This window comes from Sinohyriopsis cumingii, chromosome 12 (assembly GCF_028554795.1).
Source record: "Sinohyriopsis cumingii isolate HCF-2022 chromosome 12, ASM2855479v2, whole genome shotgun sequence".
NCBI classification, from domain to species: Eukaryota; Metazoa; Mollusca; class Bivalvia; order Unionida; family Unionidae; genus Sinohyriopsis; species Sinohyriopsis cumingii.
In genome coordinates, this window is record NC_142972.1 from 96740453 (window position 1) to 96763966 (window position 23514).

A 23514-nucleotide genomic window follows, 5' to 3' on the forward strand; every position below is an offset into this window, starting at 1 on the left:
CTTACAAACGGAATCACCAAAATTAAAAGATTGTAGAGCTTCTTCTACAAAGATCCAGTTAATTGAGTCAAAGGCTTTTTCGAAATCTATTAACAATAATAAACCATATCTGTTTTCATTCTCAAGTTGGTCCATGATATCATATAATAGTCTGGTGTTTTCTCCAATGAATCTACCCTTCATATATCCTTTCTGAGTATCGCTGATTATTGATGGAAGAACCTTTTTAATCCTAGCTGCAATTGCTCCCGAAGCAATCTTATAATCAGTATTTAAAAGTGATATAGGTCTCCAGTTTTTAAAATATCTTCTGTCTTTTTCCTCCTTTGGTAGACAGGTGATGACTCCTTGAGTCTGAAAATCTGAAAGTTTTCCTACAGTATATCCGTAATTTATTGATCTACATATAAATCCCCCCAGAGACTTCCAAAAGAATTTATAGAACTCTACAGTGAATCCATCCGAGCCAGGACTTTTTCCATTTTCCATCCGTTTTAGAGACATACCAAATTCATTAATTGTAAGCAGACCCTCGCATGATTCTCTTTCCTCTCGACTAAGTTTAATATTGTGATTAAAAAATCTATTTCGAGTTTCATGAATAGCCTCATCATCAAGCTGAGCAATTCTACTTTTGAACAATTCCATATAAAACTGTTTTTGTGCTTCTAAAATATCTATTTGGTCAGATATATTTGTCCCATCATCTAAAATAATTTCCTTTATGGTCTTATTAACATAGTTTCTTTTTTCAAGATTTAAAAAGTACTTTGTGCTTTTTTCCCCAAATTCATACCATCTAGCTTTAGATCTTAATATAACACCTTCTATGTATTTTTTCCTAGATTCCTCTAATTCTGCTTTTTTTCTCTCTAAATTTTCCAGAATTTCCCCATTTATGTTATTCGACAGTCCCCCCTGAATTTCTATTATTTCCTGCTCAATTTTCTTTAATTTTTCCCGTTTCTCTTTTGATTTCCTAATAGAATAACCTATAGTTTCAGATCTTATTTTCATTTTCAAAATTTCAAAGAACATTTGGTCGTTACAGGAAAGAGAAACATGGAGAGAGTCATCTTTATTTCCCCCTACATAATATTCATTTAAAGTGTCAGTTATACACTTTTTGACCAAATCAGTATACTCAATGTTCCTCAACAGTTGGTTATTAAATTTCCAATATCCTTTTCCCCTTGGAAACGTTGAAAACGCCACACTCAAAACAATAGCTGAATGATCAGTCTTGTACCCTGGTAAGATACATGCATCTGCTGTATTCATATGAATGTCATCTGATACAAGAAAGTAATCTAGTCTACTTTGTTTCAAGGGAGATTTTTGCCTCCAGGTATACATCTTTAAGTCTTGGTTGGAATTTCGCCAGGGATCAATTAATTCCAATTCGTTTTTCAGGTCTTGAATCGCTGCCCTAGACTGTTGGTGTTTGTCATGTAAAATATTATAAGTATCCAAATCTAAGTCTTGAACAGTATTCCAGTCTCCGCACATTATAATTGATGAGTTCTCAAAACATAAAGTCTCCTCCTTTAACTTTCTAAAAAAGCTAGGATTATCATCATTATAACCATACAAATTCACGAGGGTTATTCTGTTGCCATTAATTGTAATATCTAAAATAATAAATCTCCCTTGACTGTCACATCTTTCTCTATGAATTATAAATTCAAAAGTATTTCTAAAAAATATTGCAACCCCAGCACTCTTACTAGAGCAGTGGCTAAATATACATTTGTATCCCCATTCAGCTGCCCAATATATTTCATCGTTCTTTGTACTATGAGTTTCTTGCAAGCATATTATAGATACATTCTTTTGTTTTACCCAGTGAAAAATATCCCTTCGTTTTAAGACTGAACCTTGCAGGCCTCTAACATTAATAGATATAATTTTTATTTTATTATCCATGAAAACAGCAGAAATTTTACACATACATATTCTTGTACAGGAATGTATGAAGTAATTATCACCTTGAGTTTATCATATGCATGGCTTTCACACTCACACTCACACAGAATACAAACATCCATAATAAAATCATCCATGGTGTTACAGTAAAGGCTGTAGCTTTGGCTGCATTTGACATTGATACAGTATACTATGGACAACAAGTGAAACAACTCCATTTGTGATAACTCTTATGCACCTCTGACAGACCTTTATGGAGCTAGAGATAGTTTTGTAAACCAAACGGCACAGATTAAAAAGGATATAAATTACAACTTAATGAATGAAAAAAAGGGGTAAAAGGGAAGAAAAAGAAAGAGTGAAAGAGCGCATACAAGGAAGTGGTGGGTGATTGAATGTATGAGCAAAAAATGTGAGACTGAGAGATTTATCATGGAAGAGTAATGTTGAGAAAAGTGAGTAAACAACTTAGTAAATGTGTATATGAGAGTATAAGAGTGAAAGATGATTTATAAACTAGTGAGAGAATTTATTAGGGAGAGATATAACAGTGGACCAGTGGACCAGTGAATCATCAGACATATAAATTATGGATAAAATTGTGAGGGAAAGAAGTGTCTTATAAACAAAATATTAAAACAAGCTAGAGTAGAAAAAGGAGTAGAAAAACGAAAGTTCACATACCTATTCGGTCAATTTCATAAGTTCACAGAATTGCTTATTACACTTATAATCTAATTTTCTCATCAATTTCATCATAGATGTCAAATTTTATCCTTTTTCCTGATTTGGTTTTACCATACACAGATCCATTAAAGTACCATGCCCTGTCAATTTCTTGATGCCTAGATAATTTATTTATAAGTTCAGTATTCAGCCTGGTTACATCCTCTACCAGTCTAATTCCTTTGTACTGCAGAAAATCCTTCCGCTTCTTGATAATTGGCAGTTTACAATCCAGACTCCAGAATTTGACAATCACTGGCCTTGGTTGTCCCTGTCGACCTGGAATCCTATGCACAGCCACTATGTCCCTGTTATCTAAATTAATTTTTGTAACTTCCTTCACCAACTTCGGAATTCTTTCTCTCAGATTTTCATTTTCCTCCTCCTCCAGCCCTAAAACTTTTATGTTCAGCTTCCTTGAATATTGTTCTAACTGGTTTGAAGCTGCACTTGCTTGTTCTGATCTCCTCTCATAATCTTTCATATCAATCCTCATTTTATCATTTTCCTTCTTTACTTCTTGTAATTTTTCTAACAGTTGGTGGTTTTCAAATTCCAGTGAATCCACCCTGTCCATCAACTCTCCTGTCCTCTCCTTTATTACCCTCTCACTTTCTGCTACTATCTCCTTTCTCAGATCTTCCTTCACATTCTCTAACAGTTTCCTCACAATAGTTGTAACAATTTCTGCTAGGTCATCCTTTTTCACCAAGTCAGCAATAGCAGATGTAAAATCTGCTTTTGAAATGCTCCCTCTGAGACTTTGCTTTATTTCATCCAAGTCCAGCTGAATTGTACTCAAGGTTGATTCACTCATACTTGTGTCAGATGTCTCCATTAGGGTGCCACTCTGTAATCTGGTTTTTATTTGTTGCTTGCCTTGATCTTTCTTTCCACTCATACTTGTAGATAATCTTGTTTGGACTAATTTTTTCTCACTACTCAGTTGTGACACTGACATTTATTACTCACCATGTACCAAACAATTCTTACAATTGAAGGCAAACTACACTGAAGTAAGTAAATGAGTCAAACAGATCAGGTAGGGAATGTCTCAAAACTGCACCACTAAACTTCCATCTCTATTCCATCATATTTGAATTTTGAATGGAAAAACATATTTTTTTCAAAACTGATTAAGATCTACCAATAATGTTGTATGTCCTGCATTCCTTGAATATACACACATAATCCCAACAAGTATGAACCATTTCACTGTAAAAATAACCACTTATAACTGCCAAAATCTACAGAGCCCACTTTACTAGCTTCCACCTATAGCCGCCATTACTGCATACCCTCGGATCACTGCCATCTCACCTCTGTCTGTGTGGGTTTGAGTCCTTGGTTCGGCCTATGTGGGTATGTGAGAAAGCTTGCCAGTAGTTTCTCGTGGGTCGGTGGTTCTTTCCGGAGTTTTCTCGGGTTCTTCCTCCACCATTAATACTGGCCGCTATGTATAGCCTATCTTGTGCTGAAAAATGGCGTTAAACCCCACAACAACATCAGCAAGAAGATAGTAAAGCAAATTGATTTCTCAAAATATACAGAAATAACTTGGTCAGAATGTATAGCAAACTCTCGACCTTGAAGAGCAAGAGCATTCAGATAACATTGATTATGATATCCCATTGATTATGACATCCCATTGATTATGATATCCAATCAAAATGAAGATTGGCTATGTAATGCAACAGCCAGAAGTTCTTAGAAAAAAAAATACAGAATGTCAACATTAAAAATAACTTGGCATATTTGACTTTTTATTAGTTCACAAAAAGATACAAATCTGACATCAGAAGTGGCTGGCATTTATAAAGAGTTTTAAAATTTAAGATGTCTCAAAAACACTTCAGACATTTTAACCATTCTTGACAGAAAGAATGAAATAGTACTTTTATGAGTTTAGTTCACCTGGTCATAAGGTCTCATGATCTTTATGGTATGGCTTAACAACATCCATTTGTCCATGGTGTTTGATCTGTATGTTAACAATTGATCTTTCAAACTTGTCAAAAACCATCAGACCATTTTTTACCTACTTTGCTACAGAGCATCCTGGAATGAAGGGTCTTCATATTTATACAGGTTATGCCAGTCTGTTATCAAATATAACTGCCATTTATAAAGATTTTTTTTCTAAAGCTTCAAAAACTGCAAAACATAGTTTGTATGATCGGATTTGACCATTGTAGTTTCCACAGTGGATGTCAGTCAGCTTCCATATATTCCAATGTTACCAGACATAGCAAAGCCTGTACCAGAGTTCATTGCACAAATGGAAACATTGTGTTCAAATGTCCCTGCTATTTGGAATGTGAAGTCATTTAGAAACAAATTGTCAAAAAATACCATTAACTGCATGGGTTATATTCCTCATTGCAAGAAATATTCCATTTTCGAGCATTATATGAATTTGGTCTTTGTGAGTTAACATTGTTTTTTGCCATGTCCACTGTTATAGTCGTTGTAAATAATGCAATAGTCTCACTCACAATCATCAGTTAAAGGTATATAATGACGGAAAATTATCATAAGTTGTATATATTAATACATCGATAATGCTGGCACCTGTTATCATTATTACTTCCTGTCTTGTGCCTTCCATACTTCGATTCAATTTTCTTCATGCCTGAAAAACCATTCCCATTTATAAAGAAGTGATATTGGAAGATTGGGTCTGTATTTTTTTCTTCCTAGTAACCTAACTTGGAAATAAATACAACAGTATTTTCACTGAAGATTTCACATTGTCTTCTTGATATTTTCTGTCAAGGATCATCAAACCTGTGTTACAAGTGTGTGACAAGGCTAATCAAAATTAGTTAGCCATTTCTATCATTAGTGAAACAGATCACAATGAAGAAACACTATTCATTAGCTTAGGATGTATTTAGTTGAATCTAATATAAACATTAACAACCATTTATATTTATTTCTTGGGATCTTTTGAGTATGGCGTATTGGAAGTTTAAAAGGAACGTTCTTCTGAAAAAGGTGGAGAATGGGGCATTGGCTTATGCACCATTAAACATAGCTGCCATTCTTAAAATATATAATTATTAAATTATTTCTTTATAGCAGAACTTAAATAAATATTACCAAAAGCTTCACTTTAGAGAGTGCTTTCCGTGTTAAAAGATGCCAGATATTGTCACTATTACAGGAAATGGAGATGTTTTTAATGAAATCTGTTTTTTAAAAGTAACAAAACTTGACCAAATTTTAGAGAAAATATTTTGATTTGAATAATATTTAAATTTTTATAAGATTCTGCGAGTCTGCTATCAAAATATAACATTGAAAGAAATTTACACCAAATGTGTCCTCTTATCCCAATTTATTGGCCAACTGGTCTTGTATTTGGCTCATTTGTAGATGTCTGCCATGTGAGGAGCCTCAGGCCCACATAGGTGTTTATGCTACAGATTAATGCCAACATGTTAATAACTATGGCAGTTGTTAATATAAACACCTTGAAAAACGTCTTCATGAAAGCATTAGAAAAGACTTCCAAACAAGTAGACAGAGTATTCAGGCAGGAAGAGATTGCACATGTTTTTGCATTAAATGTGGACGAAGTAATAAAAAATAATGAAGAAGATTCTCTTCAGAAGCCTAAATAGCTGGCAAAATTTGGTGTCATTCCGTCATTAAGGGTTTTCATGTTTATACAAAGATGCCTCTGCCATCAGATATAGCCACTGTGCTGATATTTTCACTAAATATATCTCCTTAAAACTGCACCATACAATATAAACAAAATTCACAGAAAGTATCCTACAATATCAGGCCCAATATAAAAGTTGCATTTTGTAATGAAGCGGTTCCAGATTTGCAGGGCATCTTGTTTATATTACTTAAATTTATCATATATGCTAGTAACTTAAATATTTGTAATGACACCTGCTTGAATTATGGTTTATCCTGTCTTGACCCTGTGTATATATTTTGTAAGTTACTGATTGGATTAAATGTTGCCTTGTAATTCTTTGAGGGTCTTTTTCACGGGGCACATTTGTGTGGCGATTCATTGTAAGTTTTATGACATAAGATTAAAAAAATAAACTGAATTTGCAAAATACATGCATTACATTTTAAATCCTTCCTTATTTCTATATTAAATCATTCCAGCACTGAATGTTCCCATTTTCCTTGTGATTTTAGTTTATACAAGCAAAACTAAGTGAGCATACAGCATATGGTCTTTTGTATGATATCCGTCTTGCACTGTCTGTTAAGCAATACTTGCTTGTGAATGCAATAGAGGTTTCATTTCTGGTCAGATTTGATATGTAAGCCTAAACGATCAAGACCTTCGATGTTAGTTATTGGCACTTCGTCTATTAATGAGGTGATAGTGTTTCTGATTGGCTGAATTTGTGAACACTCCATCAGTCATATATCTAATCAGGATATGACCAGATAGCTGACAAGTAAATACTGTCCTTATTGTGTTATCAGCAAGTGAATCCCAGGATATCTGGGTATAGTGCATGGTGTTGGAAAGCACAGTGTGTGAACCAGGATATCTGTACACCACATGATGCTAGAAAGCACATAGAGTGAACTAGGATATATGTGTATAGTGCATGATGCTGGAAGGCACAGAGTGAACTATAATATCTATACACCACATGATGCTAGAAAGCACATAGAGTGAACTAGGATATCTGTGTATAGTGCATGATGCAGGAAGGCACAAAGAGTGAACTAGGATATCTGTATAATGCATGATGTTAGCAAGCACAAAGAGTGAACTATGATATCTGTGTATAGTGCATGATGCTGGAAGGCACAGAGAGTGAACTACAATATCTATGTACACTGCATGATGTGTTGGAAAACAGCACAGAGTGAACCAGGATATATGTGTCTATTTCATGATGCTGGAAAGCAGAGAGAGAGTGAAATAGGATAAACTGAACTAGGATATCTGTACACTGTATGATGCTGGAAAGCACAAATAGTGAACCAGGATATCCATGTATACTAGTTGATGGTGGAAAGCACATAGTGTGAACTATGATATCTGTGTTTAATGCATGATGCTGGAAAGCACCAAGAGTGAACTAAGATTTTTGTGAATGCTGCATAATGCTGGAAAGCTCAAAGAGCAATCAAAACAAAACATAAACACCACTTGGAACAAGGTGGTGTAACATGATTAAATAGTTGCATAAAACATTAAATAAATAGCAGAAAATGGATAAAATGCATGGTGAGATCTAAGTTATGATAGTGCTTGGCCTTGTAATGTCATGATAATGCTTGGCCTTGTAATGTCATGATAGTGCTTGGCCTTGTAATTTTATGTTAGTGCTTGGCCTTGTAATTTTATGTTAGTGCTTGGCCTTGTAATGTTATGTTAGTGTTTGGCTTTGCAATGTTCTGTTAGTTTTTAGCCTTATGATGTTATGATAATGCTTGGCCTTGTAATGTTATGTTTGTGCTTTTCCTTGTAGTGTTATGATACTACTTGGCCTTGTAATGTAATGATAGTGCTTCGCCTTGTAATGTTATGATAATGTTTGGCATTTAATGTTATGATACTACTTGGCCTTGTAATGTTATGATCATGCTTGGCCTTGTAATATTATGCTAATGCTTGGCCTTGTAATGTTATGTTAGTGATTAGCCTTGTGATGTTATGATAATGCTTGGCTTTGTAATGTTTCAGGCTCAAGATTCGTGCCATTCAAACACTTCTCATTTGTCAAATAGTTATCAGCATCCAATGTTATATTGTTGGTATGATTTTTCATTAGAGCATACAAATAGAACATTTAATGTTGAATGATATTGTTTGAGTGCAGAAGAATTTATTGCTGGATATAGAAAGAGTCTTAGCTTTAAGATGTGACCACAGCGTGTAGATTTGTATGCTCACTCATATCCATTTTGCCATCCACACTCGATCTACTTTTGACTCTTAAGGTCCATCAAAGTTAGAGGTTGGTTGGGGGCATGATCATTCGTGCCTCCATTTTGCTATCCATACACATACATTATTATAGTTTTGACACTTAAAATCCATCAAAGCTGGAAGTTGTATTTCAGTTGGAGATGGTAACATGCTCACTCATTTTCCCATGTTGCCACACACACACACACACACACACATTGCTTTATTCCCGTTTTGACACTTTTAAGATCCATAAGCGTTGGAACGCTTATTTAAATTTTTAGGGAGGGTGTTAAATCTTAAAACAAATATCAATTAACATTTTGAAATTCTTTTTTTTTCATACAACTTTCACCGTAACTGATAAATATGGTGAGAAGTCATTATTGTTCTGACAAAAAATTAAATGTGCCTATCTTTGGACATGGACTGTATTTTTGAGTAAAAATTGGACTTGGGCTGTATTTTCATTACACATTTTGTCAGACAATGACAAATGTCCCTGATCATACAGTTTATTTACTCACCATCTATAAATGTCCTGTTGATCACTTGTAAATGAAATGTACGTGAAGCATAAAATAATATTGCTTTCACTTGTACTGTGTTTATATCGAGTGATATTTATTATATTTAATTATGCAAAGTAAAAGTAACTTATAAGGGACCTAAAAGTCTGATAGAGCTTATATCACTTTTATAAGTTGGACTAAGTTATTTATGTAAGAGATAAGCTCTCATGATTTGAGAAAGGGTTGAGAAGCTTACATTGTTTAGCCACATGCTTATAATGAGGTGATGACACTCTTGCCAATATAGAACACTCTGTTTCAAAATACACATCTAACTAAATCTCTTTGAACACATGCCTGTGTTGACAGTATATCTAAATGACCCAAAGAAACCTTTGCAGTGTGTGACAATTAATACAAATCATATGTTAATCTAAATTACCTTCAAAGATGACTTCACGGTGAAGTTCTTGTCAAAGGTTGAGCTGCTCCTTTTTGAGATGCTAGACTGTCAACAGAGCAGCATGTAAACAGAACACAGATTTTGCTTCCGGATCATCAGCAAGGCCTTATTATTCACTGTGCACTGTCGCCGAAATACACACGGACAACCACACCCTGAGCTCATATTCTCAAGAATAAACAATTACCTTTAAATCCCATCCAGAAATGCATAAATAAAACTCTTTAACACCACCAAAATGAGAGAGGAAAAAATGTTCCAAAAATAGACTAGAACTGTGGGTACTGAACTGGAAGTACTAATCGTGACCTGATTCGACCTATTCATACAGGAATCATGTGACATTTCTGGCAGGGTAAGGGTAGGTAATAGATCTTCATATTGCAATCATGTTAGCATACTGGCTGTGTTAAGGGTAGGTAATAGCTATTCATATTGCAATCATGTTACCCCTCTAGCAGTGTTGTGATAGATAATAGCTATTCATACTGGAATTATGTTACTCTTCAGGCAGAGTAAAATATTTAATAGATATTCCTATTGGAATCTTGCTACTATTCTGGCAGTGTAAGGGTAGGTATTAGCTATTCATAGTGGAATTATTTTACCCTTCTGGCAGTGTAAGGGTGGTAATAGCTATTCCTATAGGAATCATGTTACCCTCCTGATTATTTGTGGATGTTGCTGAAATTTTAGGGTCAGTTTTGCCTTTCAATTCACGTCCTGAAATTTTCAAGGCCTCCCATCAACATATTTATATATTTTGACAATGTAACATGATGGTGGAATAAAGAATATTGGATATAAATCTATAAGATGCCCTCTAGGGACCTCACACCACTCATTTTAATATGTTTCTTGGCTCTGATGTCTTAAACCAGATCCCCCCGCCAAAAAAAAAATATGTATAAAATAATTATGGTATATTTTGTACTGATTTCCTTTTCATGAATTATTCTGCTGCAGGAATAATACCATGATGGAGAATGGTTGATAGGGGAAATTGGGTGCATAAAAAGTCGCCATAATAAACACACACCACCTGCATTTTATGTACATATTGAGCATGCATAAATAGGTGACAAATATGTTGCCTTAAGTGTGATTAGGTTTACAAGTTCACCAAGATTCAACTCATATAGGGAGAATGAAAGGATCTTTCTCCTCTGGAATCCACTGGGATCTTTCTCTGATTTTCTCGAGTCTAATAAAAAAGAAGAGTACTCGATGTCAGGAGTGGGGGGATCCTTCTCCTAGCCCTTAGGAGTTCAGTGAAAGAAAGCTCATTGTTCCTAGGAATTTATGAGATCTCTTTCTTTTGAGAAAATGTACAAGACCCCTTGGATCCCTGATGGTTGGTCTGATGCAGTCAGGTCCTGCTGGGGTTTGTTCCAGGATCCCGTCCTAGGATGGAATAACACAAGTAAAAGTCCTCGTCAGTGGGAGTCGCATTAGCAGTACAGGGATAGTATACGTGTTGATACCCCTCCTCAGACTCCACTCTTCCAACTAATCATGTTCGAATTTAAAAATTAATGCTACCAACTAATCATGTTGGAATTTAAAAATTGATTTCTTTGGGTAGGGATGTTGATTGGATTGACATCCCCATATTCTATGGTACTTTTGAATCACCATAAGATGTAGGCAAAAAAATTGCATGGAATTACTAGCATACCAGTTTACCAATTTATTGAATAATGGTTCTTGAAATCCAGTTAAAAACAAGATAATTAAATGCTGAACCCAAGGAGACAATTGAATTGTATTGATTTCGGTTTACAATTAAATGGTGAAAAGTACAGTTGAGTAAAATTTACATTCAGGTTAATTCTGTGACATTAACATAAGCTGTAATATGTGCAGTATTAAAGGACTAGTGTATAAGTTGTACAAGAAATGAAAATACAAACCATGGATACAAACATTAAAACAGATCACATGGTACAACCTGTGTACATCAAAAAGAGACTAATTACCTACATAATATTTGAGACTTATGCTATATATATATATATATATAATTTTAGGTGGAGAACTATTTCCTTACCCCTTGTATGCTTCGTCAGGAATCTCCCAGAGACGTTATCTCTCCTGAACAAGATCCACGCATGGTGAGCACACCAGTCTTGTGCTGTGTCTTTCAGGGGAAGTATCTACCACCTCCCATCTTTCACAGGCTTATTGCTGCCTGTGTAGCTCGCTGGCCGGTCGCCAAGAAGAAGGAGACATCACAAAGTCTAATTTTCTGTGGTTGCTGCGTTTTTGACATTGGCCTTTTCCACAGATTAACCTTACACTGTAGAAACCATATTGTTTTTGCAAGAATAACGAGGATGGTGATCGATGCAGTCAAGACTCCTGATGCAAAGTTGTGTACCAGAGTTAGAAAGTTCATAACTCTGAATCTCTCCAAGATTACGTCTTACCTTGGTCAGAACTTACAATTCGAGTTACGTGTACAGTACCCACTATCTCAAGGTATCTCTGAAGATGGCATGATTTGTTTTTCCCCGCCTGTTTGGTTTGCAGATGAGGTGAGTTGTTCTTCAATATTACTAAATATAAGGAACATACTATTTTATTATTGCCTTCTCCTAATGTACTGCTCTAGTTTAGTTTTGTCTCGTTGGTCAGTGTACATGTGCTCATGTCATATGTGCAGTTTCATTACCTCACCAGATCACACTGTAGGAGAAAAAATTCAGTTGGAAAATATAGTAATAGAACTTAAACATTATGTGATGTAATATGATATCATGTGATATTTGTCTTATGACTTGAGCAGGTGTAATAACCATTGTTTAGGACTTAACATAGAGTGTACGGGAAATATTTAATGTAATGAAATTCATTCCTGTTTTTGGACCTCAACATGGGAATTCTACTTAATGTTTTAATGACCTTAAAAATCTTTTAACATGAATTGACCTAAAATTTGGTACGCTGTCTCTTAACTAGATAATGGACTATGTTGTCTACCTTAAGACAAATCAGTTACAATGCTTTGAAGATAAATGTAAAGTGAATCAGTTATTCATAATAAAAACATAAAGTTGGTCATGAAAGTAACAATTTTGGGGTACATTTTATTAATTTTTAATGTATATTTTAATAAAATATTGGTATATATTTCCATTAGCCGACTGCATTCATTTAACATAAAAACGATAGTTAGAACGTGTTTTTGTTTAAATTATGTACTTTAAATGTAATGAGAGAAAAATTTTAAACCCCAGCTATATCCTAGAATATATCATTTGACCTTAACTGTAACTTGTTTAGCAAATTTACCTCAAAGGCTGAGGTATGTTTATCTTCTTTAATTTAATAATATTGTCCAGTTTCACTTTATGACATTGATATTTCAGCAATCAGAAGGTTTTGAAATATCCACATTTTGTGGCTAATCCTCATTGTAAATTACTTGAAAGATTGCCATGAAAATTTTCATACACATTTGTCCCATGGTCTAGGTGATCTTAAATGAAATTGGTGCTGCTTGAACATCAAGTGTGGTCATCATAGCAGCTGTCTTCAAAAATGTGTTGTTGCTACTTTTCCTACAGCACAGGTGGTCATATCAGTTGGTCATATTAATATAGGTTTTCAATAAAAGACTTCTTATGATATCTAATTGGTTATCGATTAAAACGCAATATGGTCACCACATTGGTGCATACCTTTATATCAGCTATGAATGGATTTTATTCTTCAATTTCCAGTTTGTGGAGAAATAACTTAAATGGTGTTTTGATGTTAGTTCAAGGCCAGGGAAATTTGCCACTCACTGTATTGTCTTATTCTGAATAAGCTAGCTCAAACCTGTAATTTGTAACTTTATATACCGGAGATAAATTTATAAAATGTCACTCTCCACAATTACCAAAAATTGTATTTACTTCTTTTTATCAGTGTAGTAATGCAGTCATTAAATAACATTAGCATAAAATGGAAGCAATATCCAAGTTAATGTAATTTATCTTCAGTGGCATATGCTTTAATATTGTGTTCTTCATCTGGTGTACTTTAGCACATGATTGGCACTGCCGCTTGTCCTAAACTTGTAAAAGGATTGCCACTAAACTTACAGACATATTGGTCAAAGGGTCTGTTTGGTCCTAAATGAAAATGGTAGCCCTTGGACAGCTATTTTGATTGTTGTTATTGCATCTAATGGATGAGTCATATTAACATTTAATTTTACTAAATGACTTTGTATGATGTCTGGTTGATGCGAAATGAATATTGTACCCTTCTGATATCTTATGTGTCTGCCACAGCAATTTACTACAACCAAATAAATGGCCGTATGATATCACGGTACCAATTGTTTTTCCATATACCTCAATGCTAATGTTTTGTGAAATAAATATACTTTCTGTCCTACTTGGGCATGCATGTCACACACTGTCATATAGAACAATGCTAGATTGTCAATTTGACAATGACATAACCAGGTAATCCATTGCATTTAAGAGAGATAACTCTACTGGAACTAGACAGGGGTAAGAGTTATCTAGTCACAACAAGCACATTTTCAGCCATGTGTGCCATATTTTAAAAAAATCATAAAAAATACAAAATATGATCTAGATAGAAATTAACACAAACTCACATGTTGCCAAGAGGCTCAACTTTTTTTAAAGCCAAACAGAAAGTACAACTCTTACATAATGCACCAATCACAGCCAGTGTTGTTCATTAATTCTGAATACAATGTTCCATACACCTTAAGCTCCGCCCACCTAGACTTGCGCAATTGGTACCGTTATACCAGATAGACTCTGAAAGATCATTTTCAGTGTCTAGTAGGTCGTTAATATAAATGATGCAAATATGGTTGCTATGATGGCCATCTTGAAAATAATGTTCAGGTTTTCACTTAAAGATGTATTATGATATCCTGATGTCGATTTGGTCCTTAATGAAATTGTCACTGAGTTATCTGACATCCTCTATAGCAACCATGGTGATTTGCGCTTAATGCCATGTTTAAGCACATGATAGGCTATTCATGGCAACTGATATATTTATGTCTTTGGTTGAGGAGGAACCATGGAAAACCTTGGTAACAATCACAGATCCACAGGAAGCAATGGCTTCCATAGTGACCATCTTGTCATGTGGTGTTGTTAATAGATTTCTTAGGTTATCCAGTTGGTCTTAAAGTGAAAATGGTTCCAATCCAACATCCGGTATATCCACATTGTTAGTCATCTTAAAAATCTTAATATCACAAATCCATCATTAAAAGTCTTCCAGTTGTATCTAGTTGTACACTAAATGAAAATGGCCTTGATCTGATTGGTTGAGCTTGTTACCACTCAGAAGGCCATGTTTCTGATTCAGCTTTGCTTTTACTTGGTAAGCTTTTACGTGAGCTCTAGGATGTGCAAAGATCTACAGATATCAATGAGGTGACCATAGTCCCTATATATATATATATATATATATATATATATATATATATATATATATATATATATATATATATATATATATATATATATATATTGTATCTGCACAAACACACAATAACTTCAACTGTCTTACACTTACAGAAAATATCACACACATACACTATCAAAAACATACATAAATACATAAAAACAGACATTTACATACACTGTATTTTATACTATCAGACACATACACTTTCACATACATACAAACATATAATTACTGCTCTGGTGGCCTAGTGGATAGAGCATTTGCCTTGGAAGTGGGAGGTCATGGGTTCGATCCCCAGCCGAGTCATACCAATGACTTACAAAAATGGTACTAATAGCTTCCTCGCTTGGTGCTCAGCATTACGAGGTTAGTGTTAGGACTGGTTGGGCTGGTGTCAGGATAATGTGACTGGGAGGGACATCACGCTACATGTCTGAGACATGATGCCCCAGTGTTAGACATCACTATAAATTGCCACACTGCAGACATCGTAGCGCTAGGACTGAACAATTGTTAAAGCTACGTTAAAAATCCAAATCACACACACACACACACAAACAGATAATTACATACACTATATTTTACACTATCACACGCATACACTATCACACACATACTTTGATGCATACATAGATACAGACAAAAACAGTTACATAAAGAATATTACACACTGTCACACACATTCACTATAATGCAAATAAAGACACATCACGCACATAGAAAAACTAGATGCATACAAAATCACAGCTAAGAAATAGTATTTTATCAATACACACATACATTTACAAGCACTATCTGACACATACTTACACTGTCACATGCACAGATACATGTGTACACAAACTCTATCACATACATACATATATGCATGCATAAATACACACATACATAAATACACTATTGCAGATAAGAAATGGCATTTTGCCATTACCTCAATTCCATTTGGTTCATATTCTTGCAGGAAAAATAATGCGTTCACATTACCACTTGTAATGATTTATGACTCTACTCTGTTTGATCATATTCATAGCATTTAATCATATTGTTAAATCCATGATTTGCAATCCAGAGACTATCCTTTCAGTTTGGTGTGTGTGTGTTTGTTCATACTATGTAATAATGGGAGTGTTAGGATACCTTTCTTACAATGAGTCTAGTAGGTTGATCTCATATAAAGTGAAAGTTTTTTTAAAAAAATCACTTTCTCATTGTATTTCTTGCCACTACAAAAGCTGATTCTCCATATTTCAAATGGTAGGTGAAAAGTGGAGGACATATCATGAAAGACATCTGACTCTAGTTTAAGAGTGGTTTGTCTTTTGGAAAAGTCCATCCTCATTGTAAGTAAACAATAGTTTATATATATATATATATATATATATATATATATATATATATATATATATATATATATATATATATATTCCTGTCAACCTAGCATCATGAATCTTTGCTGCAAATATATTCTTCGATATTAGCATTGAGATCCCATAAATATCTATCCTGATACACCTTGAAAGCCCATTGTGATGCTATTTTTGTATATCACTACTGAAAAATAAGCAGATCTGATATGATTTGCAGACATTTCCTAACATCAAGCACTCAATGTATGCAGTCAAAGAGAAACCCCATTCTTTCATTCCATCTTGATAAATTAGAACCAACATTTTCGTGTACTGATTTTACATTAGTTTTATGATCATCAGAATTGTCTTTGTTAGTGTATGTTTGGTCATTGATTGAATCTTTTAGTAACATTGACCTTTCTCATTCTTTAGGGGCATGATCCTGATACACCCATAACACCAGAGCACATGAATCATTCTCGCCTCTGTATTGCTCTTGCAACTGTTTGTGGAGATGCCATGAGACAAGTCCTCCGTACCCAAGTTCCTGCACCACACACAGACATCTACCAGGCAATCCTGGCCAATAGAGTCAACCTGACCAGGAGACAAGGAAGACCGCTTCTTAACCCTGATCAAAGTCAGCTGGTGTTTCCAGATCCCCAGGGGAAAAAGACAGGAACATTAGACCAGTTCGATCTTTCCTTGTTATATACTCTAATCAGAAATGTCAGCTCAGTCACGGCTCCATTAACCGGCTGGGGAAATGACCCGCTAGATCAGCCAAGGGACAGATCTCTAGGAGCTAGTGTGGAGCGAATTCGCTCATATAGAAATCATATCAGTGGTCATTCCCCAGATGGAAAGATGAGTCATAAAGCTTTGGAGGATTACTGGAACAAGTTTGAAGCTGTGCTTCATGACATAGAAGCTGTAATTGGTGGACAGCCAGTGTACAGCCAAGAGTTGGAGAAGCAAAAGAGTCAGGTGATATCCATCTATGAAGCATGTTAGCTACAAATGAACATCATGAAGACAGACCAACAGGTACAAAGTATAAGTGCAGTGTGCATGATATGATGGCAGCAACAGCAACAATGTATAAGTGTATGTGATAAGATGGCAGCAGCAGGCACAAAGTATAAGTAAAGTGTTTCTAATATGATAGCAACAAGAGGTACAAAGTATAAGTACAGTGTGTGTAATATGATGGCAGTAAGTAAAAACTCTAAGTACAGTGTGTGTGATATGAAGTCAACAACAGGTACAAAGTGTAAGTACAGTGTGCATGTTATGACAGCAACAGGTACAAAGTAAAAGTACAGTGGGCATGATATGGCAGCAACAGGTACAAAGTATAAGTACAGCATGCATGTTATGGCAGCAACATGTACAAAGTAAGAGCACAGTGTGCATGAATTCACAGCAACAGATACAACGTATAAGTACAGTGTGCATGTTATGGCAGCAACAGGTACAAAGTAAGAGTACAGTGATCATGATATTACAGCAACAGGTACAAAGTATAAGTACAGCATGCATGTTATGGCAGCAATAGGTAAAGAGTTAGAGTACAGTGTGCATGATTTGGCAGCAACAGGTACAACTTGTAAGTACAGTGTGCATGTTATGGCAGCGACAGGTAAAAATTATAAGCTGATCGCACATGATACGCCAGCAACAGGTAGTACATCATGCATGTTATGGCAGCAAAAGATACAAAGTATAAGTACAGCGTGCATGTTATGGCAGCAACAGGTACAAAGTGTCAGTACATCATGCATGTTATGGCAGCAACAGATACAAATTATACGTACAACATGCATGTTATGGCAGCAACAGGTACATAGTGTAAGTACAGCGTGCATGTTATGACAGCAACAGATACAAAGTGTAAGTACAGAGTGCATGTTATGGAAGCAACAGGTACAAAGTATGAATACAACTTATGATAAGTGGGGTTCAAAGGTTGGTTTCAACTTAACTGTCATGTTAATATGAGGTTTAAAATGTAAAGCTTTTCTGGATGCTTATTGGGTGTATATAAAAGTGGAAAATAAATATTGAGTGTGAAACCCATGGATACTTAATGGGAGTATTTAATATAGTAATATGAATAATGGGTGTAACACTTGTAACCTTATTTGTTGTCAGTAAGAAGAATATCCCCATATATTTAAAAATCTAAATACAATGTCATCTTATGCACATAATATTGCATCACATTTGTATCAAGCGGTAATCCTAATCTATTCTACTGTATGATAGAAGCTTTCATCAATTTTATTGTTAGAGAGTGAATATTTAAATTAAATTTGCTAATTTTACCTGACTTAGAGCATCTGATGATATTATTGTTACAAGAACATTTTTTTAATGTTATGCAATCTTTGTACCCATTTTTATTTTCAGTAATTGATATAAGATTTGCTATTTTGTGTAGGGAACATCAGCATCTCTTACCAAGAGATATTCTTGGCCATTGAGGCTTTTCCGATGATATATGCTTGTATTATCTATATAATTATGATGTTTAGAAGTGTATGCTTTGACAGATGGTACAATGACATGTACATTATATTGATGTCTGTGGAAGTGGGTGTTTTACCAAATGGTACACTGACATGTACAATAGTTTGATGTCTGTGGAAGTCAATATTATGTCAACTGGTAATGACATCTACAATACTTTCTAATGGCTGTAGAAGAGTCGATTATGTCAGATGGTATTAAGGTATCTGTAAATGAATTTTAAGAGTCTATGATGAGTGTTTTGGGGGGATGGACAAAATAACAGTTTAAAGAGACTGTGTAAATAATGATACTGTTTGCATATTTTATTGAACATTGATGAAGAAAAACAACTTGTATTTTTAATAAAATCATATAAATTTATAGTTTTTTGTTTAACTTACTTACTTGTAAGATACACTGTATTAAAGGTATAGTGTTTAGTTGATGTGGAAAATTCAATCTATTTTGTTTCTTAAGTTCAGGCATTCCATTGTTTTTATTTAGAGGTATCTGTGACAAGATCTGTATGCTTTTTTTCAGATTTGTCCTATAAGAATCACTACAGATGTGGAAGCAGAATGTTTGATCCCAGGCACCAGCAAAATGAACTCGGGATACACATTCCTATGCTAAAAGTCACTTCAGTATGTGGCTATATTTAGGATCCAGCATTATCCACAATCCAGTGACACTGTTGTGTGTGGTTAAGGGCCAAGCAACATGCACGATTCCATGCCAAGATATACTTCTGTGTGTGGCCATAATTAGAAACAAACATGTTGTATAATCCCATGTCTATTAATGTGGCCATAATTCAGACCCAGCATTGTGCATGATTCCATCTCTAATAATACTACTGTATGTAGTAATAATGAGGGTCCAGCGTTCTGATAGAGGAGCTATCAAGTTCACTGAGAAATGTTATATTGTTTAGTGACTGTTTGATTGGATGTGTAAGAAGTGATTTGTCATTTGGATAGGCAATTGGTGAGCAAAAAGACAAAACAATTATAGTGTTGTCTATGTGACTTACTGTTATTTTTCTGAGAAATAGTGAGTAATGGTGGTGATTTCACTGAGGACAACACATTAAGACTGTTCCTGTTACTTTTTGGGAAATAGTGAATGCTGGTGGTGCACTCACTGAAGACAACATATTAGGAATGTTCCTGATATTTTTGAGAAATAGTGAATTATTATGGTGCATTCACTGAGGACTACAAATTAAGACTTTTCCTGGTATTTTTTGGGAAATAGTGAATGCTGGTGGTGCACTCACTGAAGACAACATATTAGGAATGTTCCTGATATTTTTGAGAAATAGTGAATTATTATGGTGCATTCACTGAGGACTACAAATTAAGACTTTTCCTGGTATTTTTGAGAAATACTGAATTACAGTTGCGCTTTCACTGTGGACAAAAGACTATTCATGTTGTTTTTTAGAAATAGTGAATTATGGTGGTGCACTCACTGAGGACAACACATTAAGACTGTTCCTGGTATTTTTGAGAAATAGTGAATTATTGTGGTGCTTTCACTGAGGACAACACAATAAGACTGTTCCTGCTATTTTTGAGAAATAGTGAATTATAGTGGTGCATTCACTGAGGACAACACCATAAGGTTGTTCATGTTGTTCATGTTATTTTTTAGAAATACTGACTTATGGTGGTGCACTCACTTAGGACAACACATTAAGACGGTTTGTGCTATTTTTGAGAAATAGTGAATAATAGTGGTGCTTTCACTGAGGGCAGCAGAAATACTACCATTCAAAGTATAAAGTATTGCATATTGGACAATTTCATTACATTTTATGATATATATTTGGTCCATTCAGTGGCTGCTTTTGGTAAATATATAGTCATAGTAACATGAGGTTATAAATGAAATACTTATATTTGGTCCCAAATGAAAATGGCGGCAATTAGAGAGGTGTCTTTTGAAGATGTTAGCTCTTACAAAATTGGTTTTGTTACCAATGTTGATTCATCAGTTTTCAGATGAATAAGATAAATACTGTTAATATCCAGCAGTTAAAAGTGAATAAGCTGACCTGTATGTAATTTTTAATTCCTTTTGTAATGTAGAGCATCGATCTATTATAGGAACTTTTTTCTCATAATATCTGGTTAAATTGTTGTTTTTAAGATGTTCTGATTTGTATTTTGATGTGATTGATTTGATTTAATATTAGGTTTTTATCCATATATTTATTTTATTTGCCCTATAACATCCTTCAGAAACTTGGTAACCTAAAAGTCCATATAATTGAGACCCTGTACCCTAGAAATATACTATGATAGACAGAGCTAAACCCCTCAAACTGGCCCAATGTAAAATTACAATTACTTGGTTTCAAACATGCCTAATTAAAAGTAGGTGTACACATATGGTTTTGTTTTGTCAGATTTTATGTAATAGGCTCTGTTTATATTTGTCTAATGGAGTATAGGTATGTTTATAACAGAGAATGCTTGTATAATAGAGTATAGGTATGTTTATAACAGAGAATGCTTGTATAATAGAGTATATATATATATATATATATATATATATATATATATATATATATATATATATATATATATACTCTATTATACAAGCATTCTCTGTTATAAACATACCTATACTCTATTATACAAGCATTCTCTGTTATAAACACTTGTGATCTTCGGATAATGTGAACAAATAATACAGACAATTGCCGAAGGTTTTATGAATAAATTAAATATTGCCAAAACAAGATGCACTCAGAGTGATACTGGGAAGGATTTGATCATATTTATAATAGTTCTAAATTTTATAAATATTTAATTATATAAAGATGATGCACATGCAAATAATTATCAAAGTAAATTGAGGATTCAAATAACGTACATAAAAGCTTAAATTTAGAAACAAAGCTAATTTATACAGATTGTAAAACATACACTATGGTTAGCTGAGCTAGACTCATAGACAGAATACACTATATTTAGGGGTCTCAATCACGCGACCCGCCAAACTGTATCCTGTGGCTCGCAAAGTGATGGACGTCACAAGGTGTCATGAAAACGTACAAAGTAGATGCTGTCCCTTGGTCATCCAAAAAGTACTCATGTGGACCTAATTGTCATTTGAGTTTGAGTCCCATGCACTACATGATATAACATAACATACATGAGGTGGTTGTTGTTGTTTTGGGGTTTAACGCCATTTTTCAGCACACGATAGGCTATACATAGCGGAAAGTATTAATGGTGGAGGAAGAACCTGGGAAAACCCCGGAAAGAACCACCGACCCACGAGAAGCTACAGTCAAGCTTTCTCACATACCCACATTGGCTGAATCTGAGACTCGAGCCGCCGCAAACAGAGGTGAGATGGCAGTGATCCGTAATGGAGAGCGCTTTAGACCACTCGGCTGTCCGGGGCCCCATATATATGAGGTACTGTCATCATAGAAAACTTACTATGAAAAAATGCTCCTACAATATATATATATATATTTCAGATTGTGTGTGTATATATATATATATATATATATATATATATATATATATACGAAAAATACTTGTCATGAGAAAATATACCACCTGGATAGTAAGAGCTTTTCTTCCCAAAATCGAGCCATTCAAAAAGTTAGTACCTGTAGTGCAGGCCATACACAAGCTTGCTGTGGAGTGGAAGCCAGTCACAAATTTTGGTGACTGCAGTGTAAGTCATTCACACAGTTTATCAACCGTAGTACTACTCATTCAAAAGACTTGATAAATGTAGCTGAAGCAAAGGTTATTATTGAAGTTTGGAAATTGTAGTGTATGTCATTCGCACAGTTTTGTAAATATAGATTGTGGCAACTCACTGTATTGTGCAGAAACTAAATTATGTAACACACAAAAGAGAGAGAAACACGATTATAACGTAATATGCTCCACCTTGTGAGGGAATATAATAAATTATATTATACAATCAAAAGCTTTTAAAACGTAAACAAAACACAATATCAACACCATTGTTCCTCCGACACATATTTTAACACATGTATAGCAATTTTTAGCATTGTTTGTATAATCATTTCTGTATCACTTCTATATCATTTCTGTATCTTTCTTTCCAAAACAATTGTTGATAATATTTGCGATGTGTTATTCTGTCATTGATAATCTTTAATTTTTGTCTTGTTAGACTGGAGTGGGAAATCTGTGATAATTTCTAAACCATGTTATTTTTATCAACGAATATTTTTTATCAACTTGTCTTAATCCATGATAATATCTACATTATTTTATTTTACCATTGATATACCTTGTGAAACTTGTCCTGTAACATTGAAATGAGTTATTCCATGATAACTGTGTAGATCCTTTATCATCCTCATGTAATAATTTTCTCACACCTATAACTTCAATTACACTATCATCAAGTCCAAAATACAATACAATCTAGTTCAAGTACTATACCATCTAGCAAAAAAATTACCATCTTGATACCATCCAGTCAAAGTACAATACCATTTAGTCAAATTACTATTACATCTAGTCCCATATCAATACCATCTTGCTCAGGTACAATACCATCTAAACCAAGTACAACATCATCGAATTCAAGTAAAATGCAATCCAGTCTAAGTACAATACCGACTAGCCGAATTATTATATCCCATATAGTCCATGTACA

General features: G+C 34.4%; 1 protein-coding gene across 1 annotated transcript in view; it reads left to right on the forward strand.

The window, feature by feature from the left end:
• Window positions 1–21004, forward strand: part of LOC149787040 (uncharacterized) — a 101146-nt gene extending 80142 nt beyond the window's left edge. The window contains exons 14-16 of the mRNA XM_089976024.1: window positions 11563–12069; window positions 16768–17382; window positions 19390–21004. Coding sequence (XP_089832150.1) covers window positions 11563–12069; window positions 16768–17349 — 1089 coding nt within the window. The 3' untranslated portion in view covers window positions 17350–17382; window positions 19390–21004. The remainder of the gene's footprint in view (window positions 1–11562; window positions 12070–16767; window positions 17383–19389) is intronic.
• Window positions 21005–23514: the final 2510 nt, after the last annotated feature.